General features: G+C 40.9%; 4 protein-coding genes across 5 annotated transcripts in view; 2 read left to right on the plus strand and 2 right to left on the minus strand.

The window, feature by feature from the left end:
- Positions 1-482: 482 nt before the first annotated feature.
- Positions 483-5,945, minus strand: haus3 (HAUS augmin-like complex, subunit 3; the record flags this gene model as incomplete). The annotated part of the gene is made up of 5 exons (XM_083902827.1): positions 483-710; positions 1,557-1,842; positions 3,594-3,826; positions 4,158-4,367; positions 4,929-5,945. The coding sequence occupies 5 exons, from the start codon at positions 5,943-5,945 to the stop codon at positions 483-485; spliced, it is 1,974 nt and encodes a 657-aa protein (XP_083758953.1).
- A 993-nt stretch (positions 5,946-6,938) lies between these two features.
- Positions 6,939-10,174, plus strand: LOC310944167 (prostaglandin reductase 1-like). Of its 2 annotated transcripts, none has more exons than XM_083909870.1 (9): positions 6,939-6,990; positions 7,589-7,717; positions 7,843-7,888; positions 7,997-8,056; positions 8,510-8,677; positions 8,890-9,163; positions 9,259-9,367; positions 9,675-9,793; positions 9,900-10,174. In XM_083909870.1, exons 2-9 carry the CDS (start codon positions 7,612-7,614, stop codon positions 10,008-10,010), a joined length of 993 nt encoding a protein of 330 aa, XP_083765996.1. In that variant the 5' UTR covers positions 6,939-6,990; positions 7,589-7,611; the 3' UTR covers positions 10,011-10,174. The 2 variants fall into 2 exon arrangements, with proteins under 2 accessions (XP_083765996.1, XP_083765995.1); XM_083909869.1 differs by having other exon boundaries at positions 6,982-6,990; positions 7,585-7,717.
- A 1,176-nt stretch (positions 10,175-11,350) lies between these two features.
- Positions 11,351-14,739, plus strand: txnb (thioredoxin b). Its single transcript, XM_083910824.1, has 5 exons — positions 11,351-11,487; positions 13,339-13,443; positions 13,876-13,935; positions 14,206-14,271; positions 14,446-14,739. The coding sequence occupies exons 1-5, from the start codon at positions 11,464-11,466 to the stop codon at positions 14,509-14,511; spliced, it is 321 nt and encodes a 106-aa protein (XP_083766950.1). The 5' UTR covers positions 11,351-11,463; the 3' UTR covers positions 14,512-14,739.
- Positions 14,740-16,147: 1,408 nt separating this feature from the next.
- svep1 (sushi, von Willebrand factor type A, EGF and pentraxin domain containing 1) overlaps positions 16,148-26,243 on the minus strand; it is a gene marked incomplete at its 5' end in the record, with an annotated part of 97,112 nt that continues 87,016 nt past the window's right edge. Inside the window, 9 exons of the mRNA XM_083905618.1 lie at positions 16,148-16,427; positions 17,110-17,203; positions 18,190-18,285; positions 19,588-19,683; positions 20,806-20,976; positions 23,122-23,304; positions 24,093-24,269; positions 24,404-24,577; positions 25,681-25,744. Of these exons, the coding sequence (XP_083761744.1) occupies positions 16,397-16,427; positions 17,110-17,203; positions 18,190-18,285; positions 19,588-19,683; positions 20,806-20,976; positions 23,122-23,304; positions 24,093-24,269; positions 24,404-24,577; positions 25,681-25,744 (1,086 nt within the window). The 3' untranslated portion in view covers positions 16,148-16,396. The remainder of the gene's footprint in view (positions 16,428-17,109; positions 17,204-18,189; positions 18,286-19,587; positions 19,684-20,805; positions 20,977-23,121; positions 23,305-24,092; positions 24,270-24,403; positions 24,578-25,680; positions 25,745-26,243) is intronic.

Below are 26,243 nucleotides of genomic sequence, written 5' to 3' on the forward strand. Positions count from 1 at the left end.
ACCTGAAAATCTCTGACTCTTCAGCTGTGAAAGAACAGAGGGACAAAAGAGAAAACTAGGTCAGTAACATTGGCAGGCATCTTAAAATGTGCAACAACAAACTGACCAGGTCTTTCGCACAGCACACTACTTTAAATATGCTAATAACCTTCACAAACATGTTCAGTATACATGTGATGGAAAGAAGTCATACAACTACATTAACATGCTACTTTATTTACCAGATGACTTAAAACAAAAATAACAGTAAAGTTCTCACAGAACAAAACTTTTCCCACAAGTTGAGTCAGTAAGTACTTAAGGAATTGATCTCCGTCTCCCACATAAACCAAGTGAGCGTTCACAGAGGGCTTAGAGTCAGTAAACCTCCGGCACAGTACTCTTCTCAAATCTCGTCATACTTAAATTACACAGGTTTACTCCTTCAGCAAAAATGTTACACATTGACTTTGAGCAGACTGCCATTATCCTGGTATGTTTCACTACTGCTGCCCTCTCTTGGCTGCCATCTTGCCCTCCAGATCTTCCACGATTTTCTGCAGAAGTCGGGCATCCAAGTGAAAATAGATGTATAATTGTCTCTCCCGCCTCAGAAGGGTGTTGCGCTCAAGCTGAGAACGTTTGGTTTTAACTTCCCCCATGATTTCTTGCATTACTTTCTGCAAACTCTGCAGCTGAGACTCTGCTTCCACAAGTTTCAACGTCAGCTCCTGTAAAGACAAAGTGAGGATGTGGGAAAAACAAGCGATGAACAGTGAGGCCACACACATAGGCTATATGGGAATTCTGACTGCCTTATCCAAAAAAACATCAATCATAACTAGTTACACAAATAAGATAAATACAACGTGAATGAATGAATGAGCATATTTACAAATACATCCGTTAACATATCAGACACACTGCACCAAAATAAAATAAACACCACACATTAGGTTAAGTGTGGAACATTTAGGAGGGTTTATTGGTAGAAATAAAGTATATTATCTGTAAGTGTAATGGGTGAAAGTGGCTTTAAAAACACAATTTAAACTTTTGGTTTCTGGAGCCTTAGGCAAACCTTTAATGTGAAATTTAGGCAAGAACATTGGTTTATGTGGACCACTGTGTTAAGCTGAAATGTTTCGACAGCAGCACGTATGAAAGTGCTTTAAGCTCCTGCTTTTTAAAGGAGGAGCTTACGATGCAAACAAAAGTGAACTGCTTTGCCTAGGTAAAACCAACATGAGTGAAAAAGCATGAATATACTCATATACTACATATACTAATAGGTCAAAAGGACAGACATTACATCAGTGCATCTAATAAAACATTTACCATGCATATCAAAGCAGTTCCTCCTAAGAGCCATTTATCACACCGTGTTTTTACACCAAACATCCATGTCACTACAAGTTGCAGTATTTGTGAAAAGTGTGAAAATATAAACATTCTGTGCCACCAGCTAACCTCACCAATAGTGACAAGAGATGTAACAATCAACTGACTCACTCAAAAAGGATTTCTTCTGAAATGTACTCTGTATGATTATGTGAAGTAAAAGGAAAAACACCAACCTGTGCATTAGGACAGAGCAGCTCCTGATCAGTGGTGGCTGTTGGACATACCTGCGGCCCTAAGACCAGCTGCTGGAGCTCTGTGTACATGGCTCTGTGAAGCGCCTCACAGTCACCATAGAGACGAGCAGCGGTGTAGTGCTCATCACGGCCAGCACCAGCTAGGGCATCTCGTGTCACCCGGAGGTTTGTTGCCAGCTCACAAGCAGCCTGGTCCAGTGCTTCATATGTCCGAAAAGGCTCAGATCGGCCACGGTCTGAAACATTGTCCAGGATCTGAAGAAGTCTAGGAAAGTGTATTAAGCGCAAAAAAGGATTGCAAACTTTTAAATTACACTCCACTAGTGTCCTCCAACAGAATCATGCACTTTCTTTCTACCTTAACCTCTTCTTCCCTGACCCTCCTTTTGGAGTCCCTGCTCGAAAATGACATGCCCAAACTAAATAGAGTAAACCTAATCAGTTACAAGCTCTATGTGGATTATCTTGGTATCAAAATAAAGATAACACTTGTGAGATTCCACCAGAGGTGTAAGTTTCACTGTAGATGTCACTGTGTCAGAGTAAATATACCACAGTAAATATAACACAGCATAACTGAAGGATTTATGTCTGAAACAGCAAATTTAAAATATTGCAGCAAATTTAAAATATTGCATTTTAAAGCAAATATCACCTTTAAAATATGCAGTAGGAGCTTAAAAACACATGGAGGTCATGTAACAACATGCTGCTGAAATAAAGCAGAGTGAAATTACAGCGGTTTTTTTTTTATTAAGAACCCTTATTTAATTCTGCAGTGAGTTAGTGAACACACACAGCACACAGTGAGGTGGAGAACATGCTAACCCAGCGCAGTGAGCTGCCATGCCAGTGAGCGGCGCTCGGGGAGCAGTGAGGGGGTTAGGTGCCTTGCTCAACAGCACTTCAGCTGCGGACTGGTCGAGGATTGAACCTCGAGCTCGATGCCCTAACCACTAGGCCACAGCTGCCCTAAAGAGTAAAGAGGCGAGTAAAAGGGCGTTCTCACTTTTGGCTCAGCTTGGCACCATCTGTGCTATTTGAGATTTCTTAGGTACCAAATTATTAAAAACCAATTTAAATTTATTTATATGTCACTACAGGTCTAAAAAGAACTTGTTTTGAAAAAAAAAAAAAGTATAATAACTCGCCTAAAATCGATGCTCCCTGTGCGGTGCTTAATAATAACTCTGTGGCTCTGAAGTGTCTTCAGTTACGCAGAGCCATAGCTCTGGCTTACCTTGGTCAATTTGGGTGATTGACAGCTCAATTTAAACGTCTAAACCGGTAGAATCAGACCCCGGTCTCCAAATGCGTGTGAATCACTTCATTAGCGAGTCAAAAGGACATAAATGCATATGACGCATTTGGGCGGACATTCGCCCTTCTCTAATCAGAACGATCTAATGTCGCTCTGTAATGATCAATCAGACCGGGATTTGTCCCCAAAGCATGCTGGAAAGTGTACTTCTTCATTAGAAGGGGTTTTGTTTGGGTGGAAATAATTTGTTTTGGTAAACAGCAAAGGTAAGACAATATTTCTGGTTGTAGTTCTTGAAAGTCAGTTGTTGTTTTGCTCTTATTTTGGGGCTGGATCCGTGAATCTTGGTCGCAGAGTGATAAAAATTGTACCGCTGGAATCTGTAGATTCTCGGCTGTCCAGCCGACACGTGCTTTTTTTGTTTACATAATCAAGCTGGCGATCCGGTGCCGCTTTTCGATGTGTGCGCTGTGACGGGTTTTTTCCGCTCCTGCGGTTTGATCAATCGGTGTTTTAACTGTGTTTCGTGAACATAAGAATGATTTATGTGACCTTCTAGCTGAGTTTCTGACCTTTCTGTGGGTATGCAGCATGTCTGTGTTTGTTGAAGTTAGATATGGTTTGATGACGCTTTTGTCGCTGCGTCTGACGCTGCCCCCGATCCCGGGGGCAACCGTGAAGAAGAGGTTAAATATCTGAGTATTGAAATATCTGATAGATGCAAGACAGTTCTGCAGCAGTCTCTGTCCCCATACCTGCTGAAGGCTGCATCTTTGCAGCTGATGATAGGGTTTGGCCTGGGATTGATGGCCAGTTCAGGGTGTGCCAGAGACTCACTCCTGAGACTTGCTTCTTCACCTTCCTTTACCATTCTGCTGTTTACTTCTCCTAGATGTTTCAGACACGTCCTCCAACGCCGAAGCTCCATCTCCTGAGCCAGAAGGACCAGGTCAAATGATGCCTTCTGACGGAGTAGGTAGTCACGAACCTGAGAGGTGAGATTTATTTTCACTTTTATTGCCATACAGTATTGCAGTTACTGGCATCATTTTGTCATGTCACAATTTGACAATTTAAAAACTTAGTTGTCTAAAAAACAAAGTTCAATCAGTAGACATAATGAACTTTCACAAGATAGTTGACCCATTTGAGTAGAAAACCTAGGTACTTGTATATGACTCAAAAACAAGGTCTTTGTGTGGATATATTTTTTATTAATTATTTATCCTGTACTATGAAAATGACTGTAAATATAAAATTGTTACAAGCTTATAGGAGCCATCTAAAATCTCCCAGGATGAAAAACTTCGCCGACTAACCTGGTGCTGTCTTGAGGTATAGTAGTCTTGCCTGGCCAGTTGCAAAGCCAGGTCTCCCCTTACCACTGGCACATTAAGAAGCCTTGCTGACTCTCTGAGTGCAGCAGGCAGAGGTCCATGAAGCAGAGCCTCCAGCTCAGCCTCCACATCCTGCAGCTCCTTCCTGGACACAACTTCACGTACATGCAGTGAGGACGACATGGAAATGCTCTGACAGAGTGAAGAGACAATTACAATTTAGAGCAGAATATGAAAACACAATTAGAGCAGTGATACTGAACAATATTGTATGGGAAACTTGGAATCTAGGAACAATTCAATTACAATTCAGAGGGCTATGATCCAATTTTTAAAAAGATCACCAGTTGATCTCAATTGGGAATTTTAAGCTTCATGAATTTACAGAAAAATAATGGGAAAATCAAAGTTATTGGCTGAAATGGAGTGAGGAGAGAGGGAGTGGGGACATGCAGCAGCAATCAGCTGATTGTCTGCTAGTTCTACAGCTGATTTGGACCAAAAAAAAGACAAAAGATGACTATCAGTGATATAGTCACACTTTGTTTGATATGGGTTTTGCTACAGCCAATGCAGATTTTTAAAAATCGGGCCAGCTGATGGCCGATAACTGCTGCCACTTTTTTGGTCCATATATTTCACCAATTTTATTTTTTTATTCCATTAGATGTAAAGGAAAGACTATTTGCTACTATGACTTAAGTTTTCCATTCTAACCTCAAAACTATACATACTGAATTATATTTGCGTTACCTTGGTATGAGATGAGTGCTCTGAGAGCCAGTCCAGGCCAGCCTTGACACTCTTCTCCTCTGCCATTGCCTGCATCAGTTGGTGTTGTGTCACAATATGGGACCACTGAAGTCTGGCCATCTCTGTCCTCCTTCGCTCCACCATCCACTCCTCCGTCTCTTTTCCCTTGTGCTCTTCCTTCAGGTCCTCCTCCTTTCCATCTTCACATGAACTGAGGTCGAGTACCTGAAATCGCTCAGAGCAGGAAGTCTCGATGATGTCAACGATGCCCTGAAAGAAATGCTTCTGAGTAAAGGTAGCTATTGTTTTGGTGTTGAGCTCCTCCTGATGCAGATATGGATCCAAGGACAGCTGAGAGAGGACGGCACTGGGCCTTTTGGAAATGGAGGGTTTTGAGGGGGCCAGAGGTTCTCCTGTATCATTTTGGGTGGTTTCTGGCTGTGCAGGGACATATAGAGCAAGTTTCCGAACCTCCTCTGTTAGGTTTTGTAACAAAGTGTTGGTGTCAGCATTCTCAGCTCCAACAGAAGTACTGGCACCCTTTAGCTTACAAGCAGCATTCTCCAACTCTGCAGTGAGTCGTAGGTCAACATCTGCACGAGAAGTGGCCACAACTTGTAATCGCTTGAAGCGTCGCTGCTTCAGGTCTCTCTCTTTGCGCAGTGCGTGGAGCTCTGCCTCCAAATCGTCTATGTCCACATCGCCTTCTGCCGCAAACCCAGAGGACGAAGATGAAGGCCCACTGTCTCCATCTGAAGTGCCAATAGTTTTAAGGACCTCACCCAGTGCAGATTCATCCAAAACAGGTTTGCCAGATTTCCGTAGTTCTTGATAAGCCTTCGCCTCCTCCATGGTGAGAACATTGTTCCGGTTTAGGGACCGACAAACAAAGCGCAAGAAGTGAAGATTCTCTGGCGCACAGGCAAACAGCCAGTCGAACTCTGAGGCCTTCAACAATGATGCACCAGGATAACCGAGACAACCCAGCACCTCCACAAAGTGGCCACCGTCTAACATGATGAGTCAGCACCCTTCCCCCTTGTTACTGTGCTAGTCCGTCAGCTAGTAACAGCATGATATAGATAATAGAAAATTAGGTGAAAGCAAACATTAAACATTAAGAGAATGACAGAGAAATTAAAAGCTCCAAATAATCACATTCACATCTGCTGAGTTATATCAGCTGTTTAAAAAAACAAACAGGGAATGCTATAAAAAAATACCACAATATCCTTGCAACATTAATTCACCACAGAACATCAATATAAAACTGCTATACACTGGTGATTATCTTGAGGTATTAACATTTCACTCATCATGCTGCAGAATTGTATTCAACTGAAAGTTACACTTGAGCTGTTATCTTCACAACTTTTTGCCATTAAACACTTTGACTTTAAAATGTTCAAAACTGAAACGTGTCTCTATTTAACAAGTGCGTGTTTTACTCTGTGTTTTACCGTTTACTCTGAAAGTAGAAAAAGTAAGTGACATTAGTATAGTATTTGACATTATCCCTTGTCTACTGATGCGAACATTTCTATTGTGGAAACCTGTTTTGGCTAAATCGTCCAGCCCTAAAATGAGCAGTCTGACAGCAGGGTAAATGAAACAGGGCTACTGTTAGCTTCACTGCTATCTGGCTAATGTGAACTGTTCGTATTGTCAGCCGGTTAAAGGCTAATGCGCTTTGCTAGCCTGGTAGTAACTGACAATATATTGTGTCGCTGATAAGTAGAAAGTTTTACTCAAATGTTATCTTCGTATAAACCAAAGTATTAAACAAACTCAGTTAATCACTTATTATTACTTTACTCACGAGCTCCGTTCCGCTTGCTCCCTTGTCCGAGTCAGTTAGCTGATGCTGTACCCGCCAAACATCCAAAATGGCCGGACGTCAACACGCAAGACCGACGTAACGTTCTACGTCATACGTCAGAAAGCAACATTGGAATTTCAGCCAATCGGACTTAGTTTCCCTCCCGCTCTATCTCCTCCCACTAGGAGCAGACTGGACTGGACATAGCTCATACTCCCATTTCTTTGTAGGAAGCTTTATCTGGTAAGTCCTCCGGGGAAAGATAAGATTTGCATTGTGGATATTAAGTTTTGTGTCACCTAACATATGCTAGAAACCTTTATTCTGCAAAATGGCGTTCACTTTCATTTTTAAGCCTTTGACTTTGTTTAGTTTCATCACAGATTAACTGTATTATTGGCATGTACTGTGAAGTTCCACGTGGATGTGAACTTATTGGACTGGTTCATTTCTTGTTTTCATTGTCTTTCCTCTTCATGATTATGTGGTAATAACACATATTATGAGTATGATTGTGTTAATGTGTGCAGGCATGAGGTGAATGCATTTCTCTTCCATTACTGGTTTGCAGAGTATATAACGGATAATTCCGTTATTCATCGATTACTAAGTAAATGACCACCTTGTTTATACAATGGACATAATGGCACATTTAGAGGAAACAGTAGATCAGGAAACAGAGCTATCTTTTGATATTTTATGGACTTAACAACTCATTGATCATTAAATAAAATCAGCTTAATTGACAATGAAGTGAGGGAAGTGTTGGTTTCAGTTTGATTTAGTGTATCAATCCACATTGTCCTTTCTTCTCACTTTCAAATGGGCTTTGGTAAGGAAGCTATTACACTCCGTTACCCAGTCATGGTCCAAGCCAAGAAGTGGATCCTGGTCAAGCACTTTGATGGCTTCCCCAAGGACAGCGACTTTGAGCTCAAGACCGAGGAGCTTCCCGGGCCCAAAAATGGAGGTAAGGTGGTTTCTGTCTATTGATTCATTCCATCTCAGCTTAAGTAAGTGGTTGTGTTATTTGTCTTCATTTTGTCTCAAGCATGTACAGTACCGCTGTTGTATTTTTCTCTCTTTTTGGTTCAGAGGTGCTTTTAGAGGCAGTGTTCCTCAGTGTCGATCCATACATGAGGTGAGTCCTGCACCTGGAAAACGTTCTGAATTACTATTGTGCAAATACTTTAAGATTACACAATCATTTCTTCATGGGGAAAAAAAATGACACACATTTTCTCACCAGGCCGTTCAGTAAGTTTCGGATGAATGAAGGCGATGTCATGATTGGAACTCAAGTGGCCAAGTAAGAAACACATAAACCCACAGAGAAATGTTGTTTATTTGTCTTGATGATGAACTGTGTAAACCTGATAGCTTCTTTAAAAGAACTGGCAACACCTGTTCATGATTACAGCAAGAACGAAGATGTCCTTGGCAGAGGTTTCAAACGCTCCATTTTTTTCAGGGGGAATGTTTTTGTTGATGAACACGCAGAATGAATTACTTGGTGAAACAAACTTTCCGAAGAACTTCCAAACAGTCACTTTCAAGCCCACATTGTTGCATTTTCCCTCTTTGCTTTGTTCTTAACCACAGTGCTAAACTCATCGACCACACAGCTGGTAGCCATATGGTTCTCTGGGATACTGTGACACTCTGTTACACACAATAGTTAAAGGCTTTGCTTTGGATTAGCAAAAAGATGAGAAACAGTTGACGGGTAGATCATTATTTTCTTGTTGTTGTTTTTCTACAGAGTGATCCAAAGTAATAACCCAGCATTTCCCGTGGGAAGTCATGTTGTCAATGGTGGTGGCTGGAGTACCCACACACTCAGTGATGGGACAGACCTCACTCCCGTCATGGCTGACTGGCCTCAGGACATCTCGCTGTCACTGGCTCTGGGTACCGTCGGCATGCCAGGGTAAGAAAGGTTGCCGATTGAAACCTGTTTGGTCAGTTTAGATGCGTGTCCTACTACTCTTATACTGTTTACATTGCTATTAAAGTTATTCTCAGTGTGTGTTTATGTAGCACAGGTCACAGGGGCTCCTCAGGGTAAGTGGAGGGTCATCAACTCCATGCTTTACAGCCTCTAGAAGATGAATTGTCCTCTCATCATGCCCCTCTCTCCAGACTCACGGCGCTGTACGGGATCGAGGAGGTGCTGGGACTCCAGAAGGGAGAGACCCTGCTGGTAAATGCTGCAGCAGGAGCCGTGGGCTCCGTGGTGGGCCAGATTGCCAAGATGACGGGCTGTAAGGTGGTGGGGTCAGCAGGGTCCGATGCGAAGGTGGCCTTCCTGAAAGAGCTGGGCTTCGATGAGGCGTTCAACTACAAGACGGTTGGTTCCTTGGAGGAGGCGCTGAAGAAGGCTTCTCCGGAGGGATACGACTGCTTCTTTGAGAATGTAAGCATCGATTATGTGGTGTCCCGTTGCAGCAAAATGTCCACACGGCAATAATCTTAAATAACGACATATTTTCATCACTGATTTGATTTCAGGTGGGAGGCCCTTTTTCAACAGTTGCCTTGCAGCAGATGAAAGACTTTGGAAGAATTGCTGTATGTGGAAGTATTTCTGTGTACAACGACGCCGCCGCGCCGCAGACAGGTGCACACTTCCCTGCTCTTGTCTCCTATATCAACAGTCCTGATATTTTCTTTCATGGCTTTAAAGGGTCCAGTGTGTTAAAAAAAGTGTGAGATCTAATGGAGAGACTGCAGACTGCAGACTGCAACAATCCCCCATCACAGGGCCACACATAGAGACAAACACACACCTATGGTCAATTTAATGTGTCTAATTTACCTAATCCATTCAAAACATGTAACATGAAATTTTAAAAGACTAAAAATTAACAATGTTGTCCAGAAGAGGGCAACAGAGTATTACTGAAATATAAATATTCCTCTCAAAGGCCCCTACCCTCATCTGACCATGATCACGAAGCAGCTCAAGATGGAGGGCTTCATGCAGACCAGGTGGAAGCACAAGCACGCTGAATCACTCAAGAGGCTGATGACATGGCTGAAGGAGGTAAGCATTTTATTATCACACCCGTTGTAACACGGGGTTATCTTTGTTTCCTCCTTTCAACCGTGTTTCTGTTCTAATGATGATTTTATTTACGTCTCATCTGCAGGGCAAACTGCACAGACGAGAGCACGTCACCAAGGGCTTTGAGAACATGCCAGCTGCGTTTATGGGGTTACTGAAAGGAGACAACATCGGCAAAGCCATCATCGCAGTCTGATGCGGATCAGAATATCTATCAATATCTGAATAACTGTCAGAATTCATACATGAAGGACTGAGAAACAGACGGCTACAACTAAACATATATTTTGTGTGTGTGTATATATATATAGATAGATATTATAGCATGTTAATGTTACTCTTTTTATAGCCACAGTAAAATAAAACACTTCTTCCCACTTTATATGACTCTGGACCATGAATGGTGGACCATGTTACTTACATTCACTGCAGACTTAAAAGTGTCTGGTGCAACCATGTGCAGCTTTTTATTTCACCAGGAAGCAGATTATTTTTAGTCACTAATCTGAATTTCATGAGGTCATGGAGGGCTCGAGCTCCATGGTTACATGGGAGTTTGTTTATTTGCTATGGCCGATTTCAGAGTGTGGCTGTTATGTCATATATGGCCAGCAGAGGTCCCACAGGGGCTTCACAAGTGAGAAAAATATTGTTGAAAAAAATGTTTCAACTGAAAAGTAATGCGCACTCTTATGTGATGTATACAAAGCTGTAGCTTCATTTGATAACACGTTACAATTAGGGTACGTTGATTCTCATGAATGAATGCTGTTATATGCATTTACTGACAGTTTATCAATGTTTTAACTAACCATTTATTCATGTTATTCGATAAATATATCTCGACATGAGTTCAGTGAAATTGAGCTGCGATGTTAAAACTTCGTCGTTTACGGTAAACCCTCCTGGTACTGAATTTGTTGAGTCATTGTGACTGGACGTACTCTAAATCCATTATTTGTGAATTATTTGAGTGAATTATTACATATACTGACACATTAGTATACGTATTATTATTATGGATTAAAAAGCACAACTATAATCAGATATCGGCATTGTAAAATGTGTTTTTTGTGATGCAACAACTGACGTTGTAAAACCTCATACTGTTGTGTAAAGCTCTGAAAACGAGTAGAGCAGTAGTATTAATAACTTTCAAAATAAAAGCCTTCCCCGGCCAAAACCATATAATCCAGTAGAAGTAAAACCACGCTAAACATCAACAAGAAAACTTAATTAAAAATACACATAAAAAAAATATAACTAGGTATTCGAGTAAGTTCAGTTCGATTTGCTCTATTTTAATGTGTATTGAAATTATATTTAATCATTGAAGTTGCATTATGGCAGGTTTAGAAATATTGACACTTGATAAAATACATTAATGCAATATATAAAAACATAAGACCATACTCCACAGCTATGCAAATAAAATGTCTAATATTAGAAATAAACAAAATACAGTGAATCTACTAACAATGGCATATTTTTTATTTTGAAAGCGCAGTGACATCCGCTAATGCATCGCTGTTCCCTAGCTTAGTTCGCTGCCATAAAGCCGCGGTGTCTTGCCTGCTAGAGCGTACATATTAATATACTATCTTCATCGCCGGTTGTCCTTCAGGATACACGACCGTTCTACTCTCAATATGGTGAAACAGGTGGACGATAGTGTAAGTTGTGATTTGTTATATTTCGCTGTCTATGGAATTGTTCAAGAGCCGCCATTTTAACACACAGCAATTCTATGTTTTTTTCCCCCCTCTTAAAGGCTGTTTAGTCCCGCGCTTCTTCCCTCTCCGATTATTATCCATATGTCACCTTCTTTAAGGCGTTGCTGTTTAGTTTACATCAGGTGTCAACTGTGGAAGTAACTAACTTAAAAACACGTTAAATGCATTTCGTTGTTTTTGGAAGAAACCGGGTGATTCCGCTTGGATCACGATGGGATGATAGACGGTCATCGAGTTAGCTTCTCATTCACAGGTTGAGTCCACATTTGAAGAGCTTTATTTTTGTCAAGGTGAAAAAAATTGTCAATTAAAAGATGAATGTACCACAGCGGCTTGCTTATTTTCATTGTGTGTGTGTGTTAACTGGACACTGAAAACAGTCATTGTTGCTCAACCCGCCACCTGCAGAAGTGCAGGCGGCGGGTGGCGGGTACACATGCTAACGGGTTGGCTAATTATAATTTATTTTTTTGGACGGATAATGGGACGTGGTGTTGAATTAACGGGGAGTGTCTCCGGATGTATAGAGAAAGAGCGGAGTGTTACGACGACCGCGTGTGTTCGTGTGTCAAATTTGATTTCATACACACTTGGTTGTGGTAGCTAACCACACTTGGGACCACCATGTTAACTTATTGGATACTTCAACCATTAAAAGTATAACGGGCATTTTGAAACTTTCAGTAAAAGTACATTCACATTCATGCAAACATATGGGAGAGTTAGTAGTGTTGGTAGCGGTAGTAGTGTTAGTAGTAGTAGTAGTAGTAGTATTGCTGGACAACAATTCAATCCGTCTTCTACCGCTTTATCCCACACACGAGGGTCGCGGAGGCCGCTGGTTCCAGTCCCAGTGGACACGGGGCGAAACCATTCACTGTGATCCAATTTTCTGAAATAAATATTTATTCATACGGGGGGATGCACGACATTTTAGAGGATATCGGCAAACATGCTAAGATCTGCCGATATAACGAATGGCTACAACAGTAGGCTAAATAGGTTGCTACCTCTGGCCTTTTCTTTTAAATTAAAAAAAATGTATATATTTTGCTCGATGAAGAAAATGAAGATCAAAATCTGCTGCGACATTCACGTTTTATTACAGAAGATTGCAGTCCATTAACCCATAAATAATGAATGTATTATTAAAAAGCCAATAAAACCGTACCTTCGCCTATTTCTGGCACTTTGTGACACTTTGCATCCCTTTTTGGCAAATAATAGTACTGCTGTAATTGTAGGCAGCCTAAGTACTGTATGTACCAGAATATTTTGCACTATGAGCCAACTGTTACTTATATTTCTGCAAAAATAGCCTATTGTGGCCATTGCACCTTTATGTTGTTTATATTGTTATTGTATAATTTCTTAAGAGCCAATTGTGACTGTTAGACCCAAATGTTGGTGATACTGTAACTGTAACCTTTTTGCACTATACACAAATTGTATTGTACCTGAATGTTGGTGGTTTTGTTACTTACCTTTTTTGCACAAAACTAGCAGCCATTTCATGAAATAAGTGCTAAATAATTTGTAATTTTTTTAATCTATCCGTGTCCGTTTACTGTACATGCAACACAAAATATTAGTACAGGTTTTTTCACTTGACCGGCCCCCTGCTGACCAAGCCAGACACTCGGTGGCCAGTTTGTGTGTGTACGAGTATGTGAGGAGGAAGAGGATGATGGAATAAAGAGTCCAGAGACTCCATAGATGGAGTTGAAGAAGCCCAGTAAGTTCAATGTCATACAAAACAAACATCACGTCATTTGTTTTCTTCTTGTGTAGGAGGACTTCGCTAAAGAGCTGAAGAATGCCGGAAACAAAGTGGTGGTAGTGGACTTCACCGCTACATGGTGCCAACCCTGCAAACAGATTGGCCCAATTTTTGCAGTAAGTTGTTGCTGAAACCAGACTTTTAAAACGCAAGGACACACCCAGATAAGGCGAGTGACTTATCCCACCTCTGGACTTATGAGGAGACCAATTTGAAAGAATTGAACATTCATGATAATGTTCATGGATGGTAACAACTAGCTGCTAACAAAACTAGAAACCACCTAATACTACCAAGTGGAAAGGGGGCGTATTACATGTGTAACGGTGTACTTGTGCTACAGTTGAAGCATGGAAACGCACTGAGTGTTGTTAAAGGAGCTCTTTCCTGAGGGATGATTTCCTTGAAGAGCATCTGGTTAGAGAGGGAGGCTGTTGCTATGGCAACACTCCATCAAGCCGCTCCCACTTACAGAAGACATTTAATGTGGTGCTTGTTGGACATATTTATAGCAATTGTGTGACATCGGTTGATCCCCTGTTTTGCAGGAGTTGGCAGAAAAGTTTCCGAACATGGTTTTCCTGAAGGTGGACATGGACGAGCTTGAAGTAAGTGTGTGTTTTTCACTGTTAACAGAAGTTGAAAAAGAGCAAATGTGTACAAGTTGGATTCTGGTGTGAGCAGTGCATTGTGGGCCATTTTGTTATCATTGTCTATAGATTAGAGCAGCTACCCTTCTATTTGTGGAGTTAGAAGTTCTGGCATTTAGTTGAGTATATAGGTGTAAAAACAATATTTACAAAGGTCGAGATATGAATCCATTCAAAGCAGGCATGTTTACCGTCTGTAACCTGACCGCTCTCTCCCCTCCTTCTCAGGAGGTCGGTGAACAGTTCAACGTTGTTAGCATGCCCACATTCTGCTTCATCAAGAATGGCAAAGAGGTAAGTCTTCAAAATTCACATCAATGGAAACATTCAGTTTGTCTCTAGTGTTATCTGATGGTTTAGTGGCATCAAATGGGAGCCACTTAATTTATTTGAATGAATTGTGTGGTAAACACTGAGCATTCTCCTTCTTAACATTCCTTTATTGAATGCTTTCTCTGTGTTTTACAGATCGACCGGTTCTCTGGCGCAAACGCACTTACACTGAGAAAAAAATTGGAGGAGCATTCACAATAGTTCCAACCTTGGCACAAACGGCTGTTCATCATCTCTGCCCACATCTGATGTTTCCTGTACAACCACCTCCACCATGATTATAAACATTTCCTGTCTCCATTCCTGCAGTTACTGTCTCATCAACGTGATGTCATTATCACTTTGGTAAATTCTGTGTCAACCAAGAACGGACTTTTTATTTCCCCCCTGAATAACTACATGGTTGAATTAATAAATGAGATGAAGATGTTTCATTGTGAACTGCGTGATGTAATATTTCCATTGCACCGGACCTTTATTTTTCCTCATTCTGAGGTGAATTATCACAGGGACAAATCGTTACTTATTATTATGGATTAAAACACACAACTATAATCAGATATTGGAAAAATGTGTTTAATTGTGATGCAACATAACATAACTAACCTCATACTGTTGTGTAAAGCTCTGAAAACTTTAAAAATAAGTCTTCCGTGGTCAAAACGATATAACCCAGTACAAGTAAAGCTGCAAATAATTTCTTTTGGTACAGTGCTCTCAACAAATGCTGAAACACACAATACATCAACAAACTTAAAATAAAACGTGCTGGTAAAATATATACGACGTATAAAGAATACAGCATTTGGAAATGAACAAATAGGTATTTGTGATTATGTGCATAAAGAAATAGAACTAGGTATTCCAGTGAGTTCAGTTCAGTTTGCGTGAGGAGTATAATTTAGTGAGGAGTATTGAAATAATATTCAAGTATGAAAACATTCAGAAATACATGTTTATGCATTCATTATTCAAACCTATTTGAATTCCATTGAGGAAGAAAAACAAGACTTTTCAAAGAAAGTCATTTTAGCTATTAGCTGAGGGTGTTGAAGTTTTGGCAGGTATAAAAATATGAATACAATATAGAAATCTAATAGATACATTAAATACATTAATAAGAAGTGCATTGTGGGGCCATTTTGTTACTATTGTCTATGGATTAGAGCAGCTACACTTCTATCTGTGGAGTATGCCTCTAACACCCTTTCCTGTGCCCACATTTCAAAGTAAAAGCAGGAAAACATTTATATACAGTAGGTGTAAAAAGAATATTTTGGCTTTTTTATATATATATATATATATATATATATATATGTATTATTTTTTTTTTAAAGTTAAAACATGGTACTAGATCAACACCAATTGATGATTGAATTTTCATCATCTCGAATTATTATCTGGGGAAAAACATTTTCATCTTCTTGGCAGAGAACAGTGAGGAGGAAGTGCTGCTTTGGTCAACAAGACTGAAATTATGCTTTTTGCAGGTTTTAGTGTGACACTGTTTTCATGCCATGAAATCTCAAAACAGTGCAGACTTTGTGAAACTAGAGCTACGTCATGTGACCATAGTTACAAATTGAATAAGCACTAATCCTTGCATGGTGTAGACAACACACACACGGACTATCGTAGCCTTTGTCTGAACTCCAGCTGATATCGGATCTATGAAAGTGTGAACACAAACGTTTGACTCCACCTCTGATCCTTTCTTGGGTCACAACCATACCATACCATGTATATACATATACAGTATGTGTATGCATATGTGTATATGTGACCGCTTTAGAACAAAGAATATGATGAAAATATCATTCAATGGTTTTATGCTTTAATAAAAATGTGAGAATAGTTTACACATATACACTGAACAACTGAATCAATAGTTTTTACACATCGTACAAGTATATAGCAGCATATGTTTAATACGGTTGAGTCTCTATATGAAAAAATACAGCTTTATTTTACAAAATGGTTCTTGCTGTGCCTTTTGCAGAGAGATGAGAATGGTTTACAAGTGTCAGTTAAATGTACAAGAATTCCCTTCATAGGACAGTTCACATGGAGAGTGGAGTGGGAGATTTTAGAAGTGATAGTATCCTGATTTCCTTTTCCTGCATTGAGAGGGGGAAAAAATTATTATTAATCATTAATAATGCAAATGTTCTATTGGGAAAAAGAGTTATTTTTTTAAGAGAAACACCACCTTATGTCTCCACCGTTACCCATCAACAGTTAATATTCTTTAATATGTGGAAGACTGAACTTTGTTAGTGAAATAGCTTTAGGTTCCTGCTCCTCTGGTTTTAATCGTGTCACGTTGTGATTAAAGAAATGTGAACACATTCGCAATGACTCGGCTCAGTTCAAGTATGTAAGGAAAGCGACGGTGAGACCTGAGGTAAACTAAATGGAACTCAGCAATCAAACCTTTTATTTACATGGTCAATACATTCCTGCCATGAAATCAATCTATCTATCTATCTATCTATCTATCTATCTATCTATCTATCTATCTATCTATCTATCTATCTATCTATCTATCTATCTATCTATCTATCTATCTATCTATCTATCTATCTATCTATCACCAAAAGTGAGGCTTTTTTTGTTCTCAGTTAAATCTTAGATCTTGTTCATTGAGGAAAAACAATGCAACACGCGTCCATATAAGACTGCATCTTTGTGTTTGCTTTTTAAGTCTTTCCATTTGCATTATATTTACATCAACATGGAAAAAGATGAACCAAATGAGTCTTTCTCTGATTGAAGCATAGAGAGAGAAAGAGAGATCACCTGGAGCAGTCATGTCCGCTCCACCCTGAACTGCAGTGACACCTGTTTGGTCTGATGCATCTCCCTCCATTGAGACAAGGAGATGAACACACCGCTGTGGAGAAGAAACACACACACACACACAGGATCATCATAATCGTCGTCATTGTAACAAAGGACAAAGGCGTCTTCATGACCCCCCCCCCCTCCGTTTAAAGGGTAGTTGCACCAACTACCCTTTAAACGTGCAGCGCTGTGGTCAGAGCGTTTGCTTTAGGCTGTCAGAGAACAAAACGTGAACACACTGTGGTGACAGAGTGAAACAGATGGTGAAGTGCTCTCTCTCTCTCACTCCTCCTCCTCCTTGATGGTGGAAAAAAAACCTCCTCTCATCACTCATGTCGCTGATGAAAGCGCATCAGCAGCTGATGTGACACATCCACTGTTCGTATGGATTCATGGAACTCAGAAAGTACAGGAAGAAGGAAGAAAAAAAATCCAGATGTCACAATCAGATTGTGGTTCATGGGGAAAAAAAATGTGTAAACCAAACAGTGGGTTTTTTTGTATCCTGTAGATCTGTTCAGAGTCTGGACAATAAACAACTGATACAACAAAGCCATCACATTTGTTTCTCTAGTCATTTAACAGTTATTTTTAGAAGACGGCAGTTTTCTAATACAACTCATAATGTCAATTCATTAAAACTAGTGTTTTTTTGTTTTTTTTTAATTTACCATATATCCGTCACATTTTGATTGATATCTTTTGCATGTCTTATCAAAAAAAAGTGAAAGTCGACATTTCAGACACTGGTGTCATGAATGAGTCACGTGCCAGGTTTGAAGCCTGTCAGACAAACCTTTGGACAGTTACGCGATTTAGAGACAAAAATAATTTATTGTAAATAACATTACATTATTGTTATTTACAATTATTGATAAGATCAATAATCAAAAATATCAATATCAGAGACGGTGGCATTGTGGTGATGGTGCTAACATGAAGGGAATCCTGTTCCTGCTACACACAGCTAATAATGCACGGAGTAGCTGCAGGGGTGCCAGAATATCACTGACACACACACACACACGCACTCACCGCTGTGACAGCGGGTGCCCGTCCACCCGGTGGGACACTGGCACTGGTAGGGTGCCACGCAGCGGCCTCCATTCAGGCACGGCAGGATGCAGATGGCTGAAATGAAATTAGGAGTTAAACAGGAATCGTGAGGTCGTCTGAGGTCATGCGTCCCAGTGTTGAGACACAGTTTTAATAAGCGACTACTCGCAGAGAACACGGGGGTTAATTATTTCAAAGATTTCACTGTTCTTTCATGTTTAATGTCGCAATAAAGTCCATCGTCATACCGCAGGCTGTAACTGTGATAATTTACAGTCAAACAATTGTGTGTTTTATTGCGATATTAGTTTAGATATGACAGGAAACTCCTCCCGGGAGTTACAGTATTTATACAGGGAACTACTCACCGGTTCAAAATAGCTTACTCTCTGTTCTTTCACTATTCAATTTTCTGTTCACTGTGTCATCCTGTTTTACTGTTTTGTCTCTCACAAGGCGTTTGTAAATAAAACGCATGATGATTATTATTATTAATGACTAAAGTATTATTATTGACTATTGACTTATTTACTAAAGAGTAAAACAGCAGTCAGTTTACAGTTACTCTTTGTAATTTGCTGTTAGAATAAAACAACTCGTAACGAGTAATTTACTATGCATGTCCAGTCCACTATGTACTTTATCATCTATTTTCCTCTCAATGAGAACGTAATTTACAAAACTGACATCACACTTTCTATTGAAGAAGAGCTGAAACTTGTGATTGGGACCATTAACTCCTCAGGAAAAATAAATAAAAGTTGCAAGTCGAAGCTCATTTTTCCATAGATTTCCATCTGGGACTGGCATTTTAAAACATGGTTATTTTGCTTTTCCATCAGCGATAGAACCTTGTACTCTTTTTTTAGTACCTGCTGTGGCAAGGATCCAAGCGAGCTGAGCTGATACTATGCGTATCAGACTGCTGTAACAGGAAAAGGCACAAGAATCAAACCGAACAGTGCCGAAGTGTAGATCGGTTAAAAAGACTTAATAATCCTGAAAATGTGCGTTAATCTCCAACATTTAGCACGGAAATGTCTACAATCTCTGGTAGGAGGAGTCTGGTGTATTTAGCGACAGCACAGCTGAAAGCCTGTGATCGCTGTATTTCAGTTTGAGTCTGTGCTCCGGTCATGGAGGAAGTACTGACCAAATCTTTTTAACAAACTGATTCTAATGATTCAGTTCCACTGAAAACAACTGCTTCACAAGTCACTAGTCAGCCGTGTGTGTGTCATATAAAACGAAGTCACAGCAGTTTCATGCAGCCGTGCAGTGATGACTCCACCCATGTTGAGGAGCTACTATATTGTAATGGAAAACCAACCAAACCGTGTAGAGTCGAGGTGTGTTGTGTTGTTAGTAAATACGTACGCTCCTCACAAAGCCGGCCCATCCAGCCCTCGGGGCAGGAGCAAGTGTTGGGCCTCTGACACGATCCTCCATTCTGACACTGCAGCCAACACACAGCTGAGGGACACACGCACACACACACACACAGACACATATCAGGTTAAATCTAATCCCATAGGAACATTGCTATGTTATTACAAGAGTACAATAATGTGTCCAACCCCCAGTGCCCACTGAAATGAGGTAGAATTACTTCTGTTATTTCTTCTGCCACAGCCTCCTGATAATCTGGCGCAAGTCTTGGCCATGCAGTTTCATGCACTAGATCAAACGCAGCATTCGCACAATGTAGATTAAACTCTTTTGTACAAATTCATTACAGACACAACATCAACAGAGACCCCTTAAGTGTGTGTGTGTGTTTTTTTTTACCACTCTAGAAAATAATTGGATCCTCACATTTGTTATCTGTACCAAAGCTTGTAATGTATGTTTTTTTGTCTGTTTTTGCAGTGTGGTTGTACAAGTTACTGACGCACAGTCACAGAATTATAATAATTATGTTTGTCACTTTATCTCACTGTTGGAAATCACTTTCCAAGGGGAAGATTTTAAGTTTTTGTCCCTGACTCCATGTACCAAAGTCCATGGTACACCGGAGATTGGTAATCCACTGCTGCCTTTATCTTAAGTTCAAATGTGTCATATTTGTGACTTAAAGTTTTGAATCTACGCTGATCTACGCTCATATTTATTATACCACAGACCTAACAAACACAGAAGCACCCTGTGAGATAAAAACACAGATTTGGTGGACCACAAACCTCTGTTCCCACCTGAAAAAGGCCGTCCAACAGTGAGATATAGCAGCAGACTATTCTTAAGATATCATAGACATCTTATTTAAATCTACATGTCCTCTTTGACAGCCATATTTGCAGTGAGAGAGAGTCTAGATCTTGTACGGTGAAAGTGCTTCATACAACCACACTGTAATTGGACTGGATCCATGCTCATGTGTGTGAGAGTGCACAGATAACAGACAATACAGTACAGCAGAGAGGGAAAAGTGTCTGAGGAGAAGTTTCTCTGTATGTTAATATCCTCCACAGAGCAGAGGAGAAGGAGGAGTCCAGTAAAGAAATAAAAAGCATCATGGCGTCATGTGCGAAGAGGGAGAGTCAGCTGAAACAGAAATGTCCTGGGAAAAGGACAGAGTCCCATCTGTGTTCTCTCTACCTCTGCATGTGGGAGGTGGCGTCCAGGTGCCGTTCTCCAGACACCTGCTCCTTCCAACGCCCTCCATGGCATATCCGCCAAAACACGAGTACACTGCCACATCCCCGAACTGGAACACTGCCCCCCGCACCACCCCATTGGCCACATGGAGGGGGGGACCACAGGACACCCCTGCACAACAGCCCAGATGGAACGACCCACACACCAGTTACTATACTACTTAACTCTGTTGTAAAATGCTGATGCTGACCTGACCACAGCTTTGTTCTGACACTAGCAACATGAACCAAACAGTTTCACAGAAATGTCTTCTGTACAGGAAAGTTGAAAAGGAGCAAAGTCTACAGGGAGTGGACACAATAAACTGTACACCTTACAATACTGTTTCATGACAGTTATGTTCAAATGGCTCGTCTCTTTTCTGAAGTTGCTTCTTTAGTCATTTGTTTTTTTTTATAATCATTTAGTTCTGGAAGGTTTTTTAATGTGTGGCTGTATGAGTTACTGACACAGTCAGAGATGTGCAGACCCTGTGTGCGCTCACTGTGCACTACTGTGATCTGATGAGACGTGGACACTCGGCCTCACAGAAAATGTGGCTTCCAGCAGGGATAATAGGATTTTGGCCAATAACACATATGATATCTTAACAATAGGTTTGCCACTCTTCACATTTACTTTTTTCAAAAAGTAGACATTTTTAGACAGCAGTATGTTTCCCCTATGAGGTAAAAACTGATCTATCTCTATGAATTTTGGTGTGGAAGAGTGAGCAGTTCTCAATCTTCACTTTCCGGCCAGAAAAGATAATTGAGAGAAAGTGGTGAATATAGTCTCAAGATTGTGTATCCTACTAGGCAACCAGTACTTACAAAGGGGACCGTACCTATGTTCCCCGGGTCCTATGTTCCCCGGGTCCTATGTTCCCCGATTTGTATGTGACCGGGGAACATAGGACCCTTTCTCTAAACCTAACCCTAACCCTACCCATTTTCAAAAAAGGGTCCTATGTTCCCCTGTCACATACAAAGTGGGGAACATAGGACCTTTTTTGGAAAAACGGGGACCATAGGACCCGGGGAACATAGGTACAACCCCCTTACAAAGCAATTCACCCTTTCACAGTCTTTTTTTGGCTAGAAATGTAACCATGGATTTTAATGTGGGGAGGGAGCAGTTTACAAAGCATTATAAATGTCATTTTCTAGTTGGAGAAGACTGTCTAAAAGCACTTTTGTTAAGAGTCCCCGCCGGCAGAGATGTTTTCAGTGAGGGTGAGTGTCTGTGGTGTGCACACAAAGCTAACGTTTGTGCTACAAATGTGTCAGGACCTCAGAAACCAATCACACTTCAAAGAACCTGAACTGCAAAAATACCAGCAGCGACCAAATATAGAAGCTGAACTTCAAACCAGTGTTAAGTTTCATAAAACTGAACAAGTACATTGCATTGTAGGTGTTTTATATTTTTTTGTCTACCCCCTGTATATACTCACAAACACAACTATGCAGCAGAGATAGAGAGACAGAGAGAGAAATGTGTTGATCATGAAATCAAGTTTTTCCTCTATCCCTCATTATCCCAGAATCACCGCATGCAAAATATCCAGATGTGACACAGTCTACAGTGGTTCCTATGTGAGGCTCATCTGTCACAAACACAGGACTCAATGAAATCTGGTTAGGCAAACATGCATAAAGGAGAGTAAACCCCCATGCCAATACAATTAACAAGCCATGGCAACGTAAGCACCATTGTGTTGTATATTCAGGACAACTGTGCATAAGAAAGATCAGAGGATATTCAGACAAAGGTTGTCATAGAAGCTGCAGAGGTGCTCGTAATTAGTGAAGCACCAACGCTGCGTTTGATGCAGCCTGGTTCTGTTTGGATGAAAGCCCAGCGACAGACGGGAAACAACAGACAACAGGCGTGTTAAAAGTGTGCAGGTAAACCAGCACTTGGCACAAGACAAGCCGATCAAGCAGAGAGTTGCATTATGAGACTAATAATGTCTGATTTAAACATTTATACACATTTAGCATTGTTTTTTAAAGTGAACTTCAATCACACAGTTAATAGAAAGCAAATTCATATTTCTGTCCATCAGCAAACAAAATACAAATTGAGCTATATTTATGACAAAGTGCAGTTATACATTTACAGTTACTCATTGTGAATGTACCACATTGTCTGTCAGTAACTTTGACTATTTGCATGAAAGCAGGACATTTTATTAATTTTAGCTTCTCAACTTGAATTACATGTTAGTGACATAAGTAGCATCTTTAAACCTGTAAACCTGATGCCACCTACTTTCACACACAGAGCTGACGGAGCTCCAGGTCTGGTCCGGCCTGCAGTTGATCGTGCCGCTGCCTTTCACCTGCTGACCTTTGGGGCAGGTGACACGCACCGACTGACCGACATGAAACTCCGGCTGGGATCCGTCTCCACTACTGTCCTCCTTCCAGCCTGGAGGAGCTGGACAAGACTGAGCTGTGAGGCATAGAAATGACAGATTCATTTTTAGAAACATTTGTTTTGATGTTTATCTTGCATTAATTTGAAACTTATTTTGGCCTACAGGTTTCTTTTTCTTTCTGTGTGACATATATCTGTTCATGAGACTGTTTCAGTGACCTGCGCTGATTCAAACTGTAACTGGGAGAAGTAAAGGGAACTGACTCACAGACCTGTTGTCAAAGACACTCATGAAGTGTGAAGCACTGGAAAGAGTGGGTGTTAACCTGCATTGTGCACTCTATGGATTGCAAATGTTTTCTAAATGCACAGCTGTTGTAACTGTGATAACAATGACTGGTCAAACATAACAGGAAGCCACAGATATGAAGAAACAGTGTGTGTTTAGTCACTTGCAGCTTCCTTTGTGTCTTACCTACATGTTTCTTTAATTGGATGCTTCACATTCTTTTCTATGACACTGTGCACACCTGCTGCCTAATACACACTGGTGTTCACTGAAAACATGGCTCCCGGCAGGGAAACACTGATTTAAGCTACTTAACAAAGGGATCATCGAATAAAATCTATGCCCTTTGTTGAAGGGAGTGAGCGTTCTTCAAATGGTTTCCAGCCAGAAAATGACTTTTTTACTGTAAGATAAACTGACACACATATACTTTTGGATTTTGTACACGTGGCGTAGCTGGCTCTTTTCAGTGACAGCAAGCATGGAGGGCGGCGTGGCAATACCTCATACAGTCACACTTCAAAAAACCTGGAATCACTTAGACTGTGTGTCTGTGTGAGTGTGTGTTTCTCACGTCGGCAGGTTGGGAATGTGGAGCTCCAGGTGTTGCCCCCCATACACACCACCAGAGGATCTCCCACCAGTTTGTAACCTTTATCACACTGAAACTCCACAGCACGCCCGGTGTTCAGGTTGTGCTCCTGCACTTTGCCATGCAGCACCTGTTTTGGGCTGATGCAGCCTCTGGCTGCTGACATTAAGAACATACAGTATATTATCATTATTTGTTGTTGTTTGTAAAGTGCCTTTTTCTCTCAGAAGGTGATGTGTGATGAGTTTTAGAGCTGCAAACAAATCAACTTATAAAAATGTTTTCTTATATACCTTCACATGTAGGACCTGGCAGGCTCCATGTGCCATTGGCGAGACAGACAAGAGTCCTGGGGCCGACCAGCTGCATTCCACCATTACATACATAAGTGGCATTCTGTAGGTAAGTCTCTCCTGTCGTCTGCAGCTGTGCATTAATTACAGTGGGTGGAGGTCCACAAGTCTGTGCTGAAGACAGAGTGAGATATGAAAGACAAGTCAGCTCCGTCGAGCCTATGCTCATCAGGATATACCAGGCGGTTATGTGAGGATTATTTTCTTTGATGTTTCAAGTGCATTTTAACACAGTCCAGCCCTCATACTGAGAGATAAACTTGTGGATATGGAGGTGCCTCTCTCCATCACCTGGATAACAAACTATGTGGCCACCGTTAGTCAGGCTGGGGAGTTGCATCTCTGGAACAGTAGTGAGCAGCACTGGGGCTCTACAGGGGACTGTTTCCTGTTCACCCTGAAAACTGCTGATATTAGGCACAATACCGAGTCATGTTACATCCAGAAGTATTCTGATGACACAGCTATTGTGGCATGTATAAGGGATGGACAGGAGAATGAGTGCAGGAACTTAATGATGGCGTTTAATGAATTGGCCAGTTGCCAACTGCCTCTGGCTGAGTGCTTCAGAAGACGGTGGTAGACTTTCACTTAGACTTGACCCTAACCCTTGCTCCTCTAGAATGTCAGTATACCAGGTGAGGACATTAGTGGTGCAGTTCTGTAAATATCTATGCCTGCACCTGAAAAACAAGCTTGACTGGTCCACACATAAGGATGCAGACATCCTCTTTTTTCTCTGGAGGCTCAGGTTGTTTATGTGCATAGAAATGCTGCACATATTTTATCAGTCTGTGGTTGTGAGGGCCATTTCCTTTGATGCTATCTGCTGGGGAGGTAACTTAGAGGACATTGACAGAAGGAGACTGGACAGGCTCATTAGAAGGGCTGTCTCAGTATTGAGCACATACAGACTGGACACTATGGGAAAGGTGGCGGAGAGGTGCACACAGGCAACAGTTCAGGCCACCCTGAACAACCACAGACACCCTCATCTCAGTCCCCAAGGCAATGAATAGATTTGATCCAATCTAATCTAAGAATGTCAAATACGTGGTTCCACAGATGAATATTTAGAGGTTTAAACTGGGCATCAGAAAGGGGATTTAACTGACTTTGTGGCATAGTTATTGGTCCAAAAGAATAGTCCAAAAAAGGGAATTATATATTTCACAACTACTACAGACAAGTCAAGGTCTGTCTGAACACAAACCTACCAACACACACTGGCTGGGTGCCACTCCATGTCCTGTCTCCCTGGCAGGTCTGAATTGAGTCTCCCTGCGACAAAGATAATGGTGTTAAGCCATAAAATGAAGCAGGTTACCTGAATACAGCAAATCAGGGAAGGAAGCCTACTTTATATAGATTAGCAACAATATCAGGAATATCAGGAAACATAATGCAATCAAGACTTTGTATATCTTGTCTTTTATTACAAACTCAAATGGTGTCCTCTCTCAGTCTTCTGTTCTAAAAGTCAATTACTGCAATGAGCACTCAAACAGAGGAGTGTAGTGTATCATTGTTTCAGTGGAAGAGTGACTCAGCTCATTCTTTTCTCTCTATAGCAGCCCATTCCTATTGACCACTGAAGAGAAATCATGTGACTCTGTAATCTGATTGTTAGCCATTAGCTCAGTGCAAACACCCTGCAGTTTAAAAGCACAATGCAGGAGAGGAGATAAAGCCACAATTATTAGGCATTGTCTACAGTTTCATATGAGGTCTGTTTCCAGTACAGATGTTTTTACTTGTCGTGACATATTTACTGAGATCA

The sequence above is a fragment of the Microchirus variegatus genome (genome assembly GCF_963457635.1).
Source record: "Microchirus variegatus genome assembly, chromosome: 2".
NCBI lineage: Eukaryota > Metazoa > Chordata > Actinopteri > Pleuronectiformes > Soleidae > Microchirus > Microchirus variegatus.

Coding starts and splice junctions, on each gene's coding strand:
- txnb (XM_083910824.1), top strand. CDS start 11,464: ATGGTGAAACAGGTGGACGATAGT. Junction 11,488..13,338: donor TGAAACAGGTGGACGATAGT/GTAAGTTGTGAT, acceptor CTTCTTGTGTAG/GAGGACTTCGCTAAAGAGCT. Junction 13,444..13,875: donor AGATTGGCCCAATTTTTGCA/GTAAGTTGTTGC, acceptor CCTGTTTTGCAG/GAGTTGGCAGAAAAGTTTCC.
- LOC310944167 (XM_083909870.1), top strand. CDS start 7,612: ATGGTCCAAGCCAAGAAGTGGATCCTGGTCAAGCACTTTGATGGCTTC. Junction 7,889..7,996: donor AGTGTCGATCCATACATGAG/GTGAGTCCTGCA, acceptor TTTTCTCACCAG/GCCGTTCAGTAAGTTTCGGA. Junction 9,164..9,258: donor ACGACTGCTTCTTTGAGAAT/GTAAGCATCGAT, acceptor ATTTGATTTCAG/GTGGGAGGCCCTTTTTCAAC.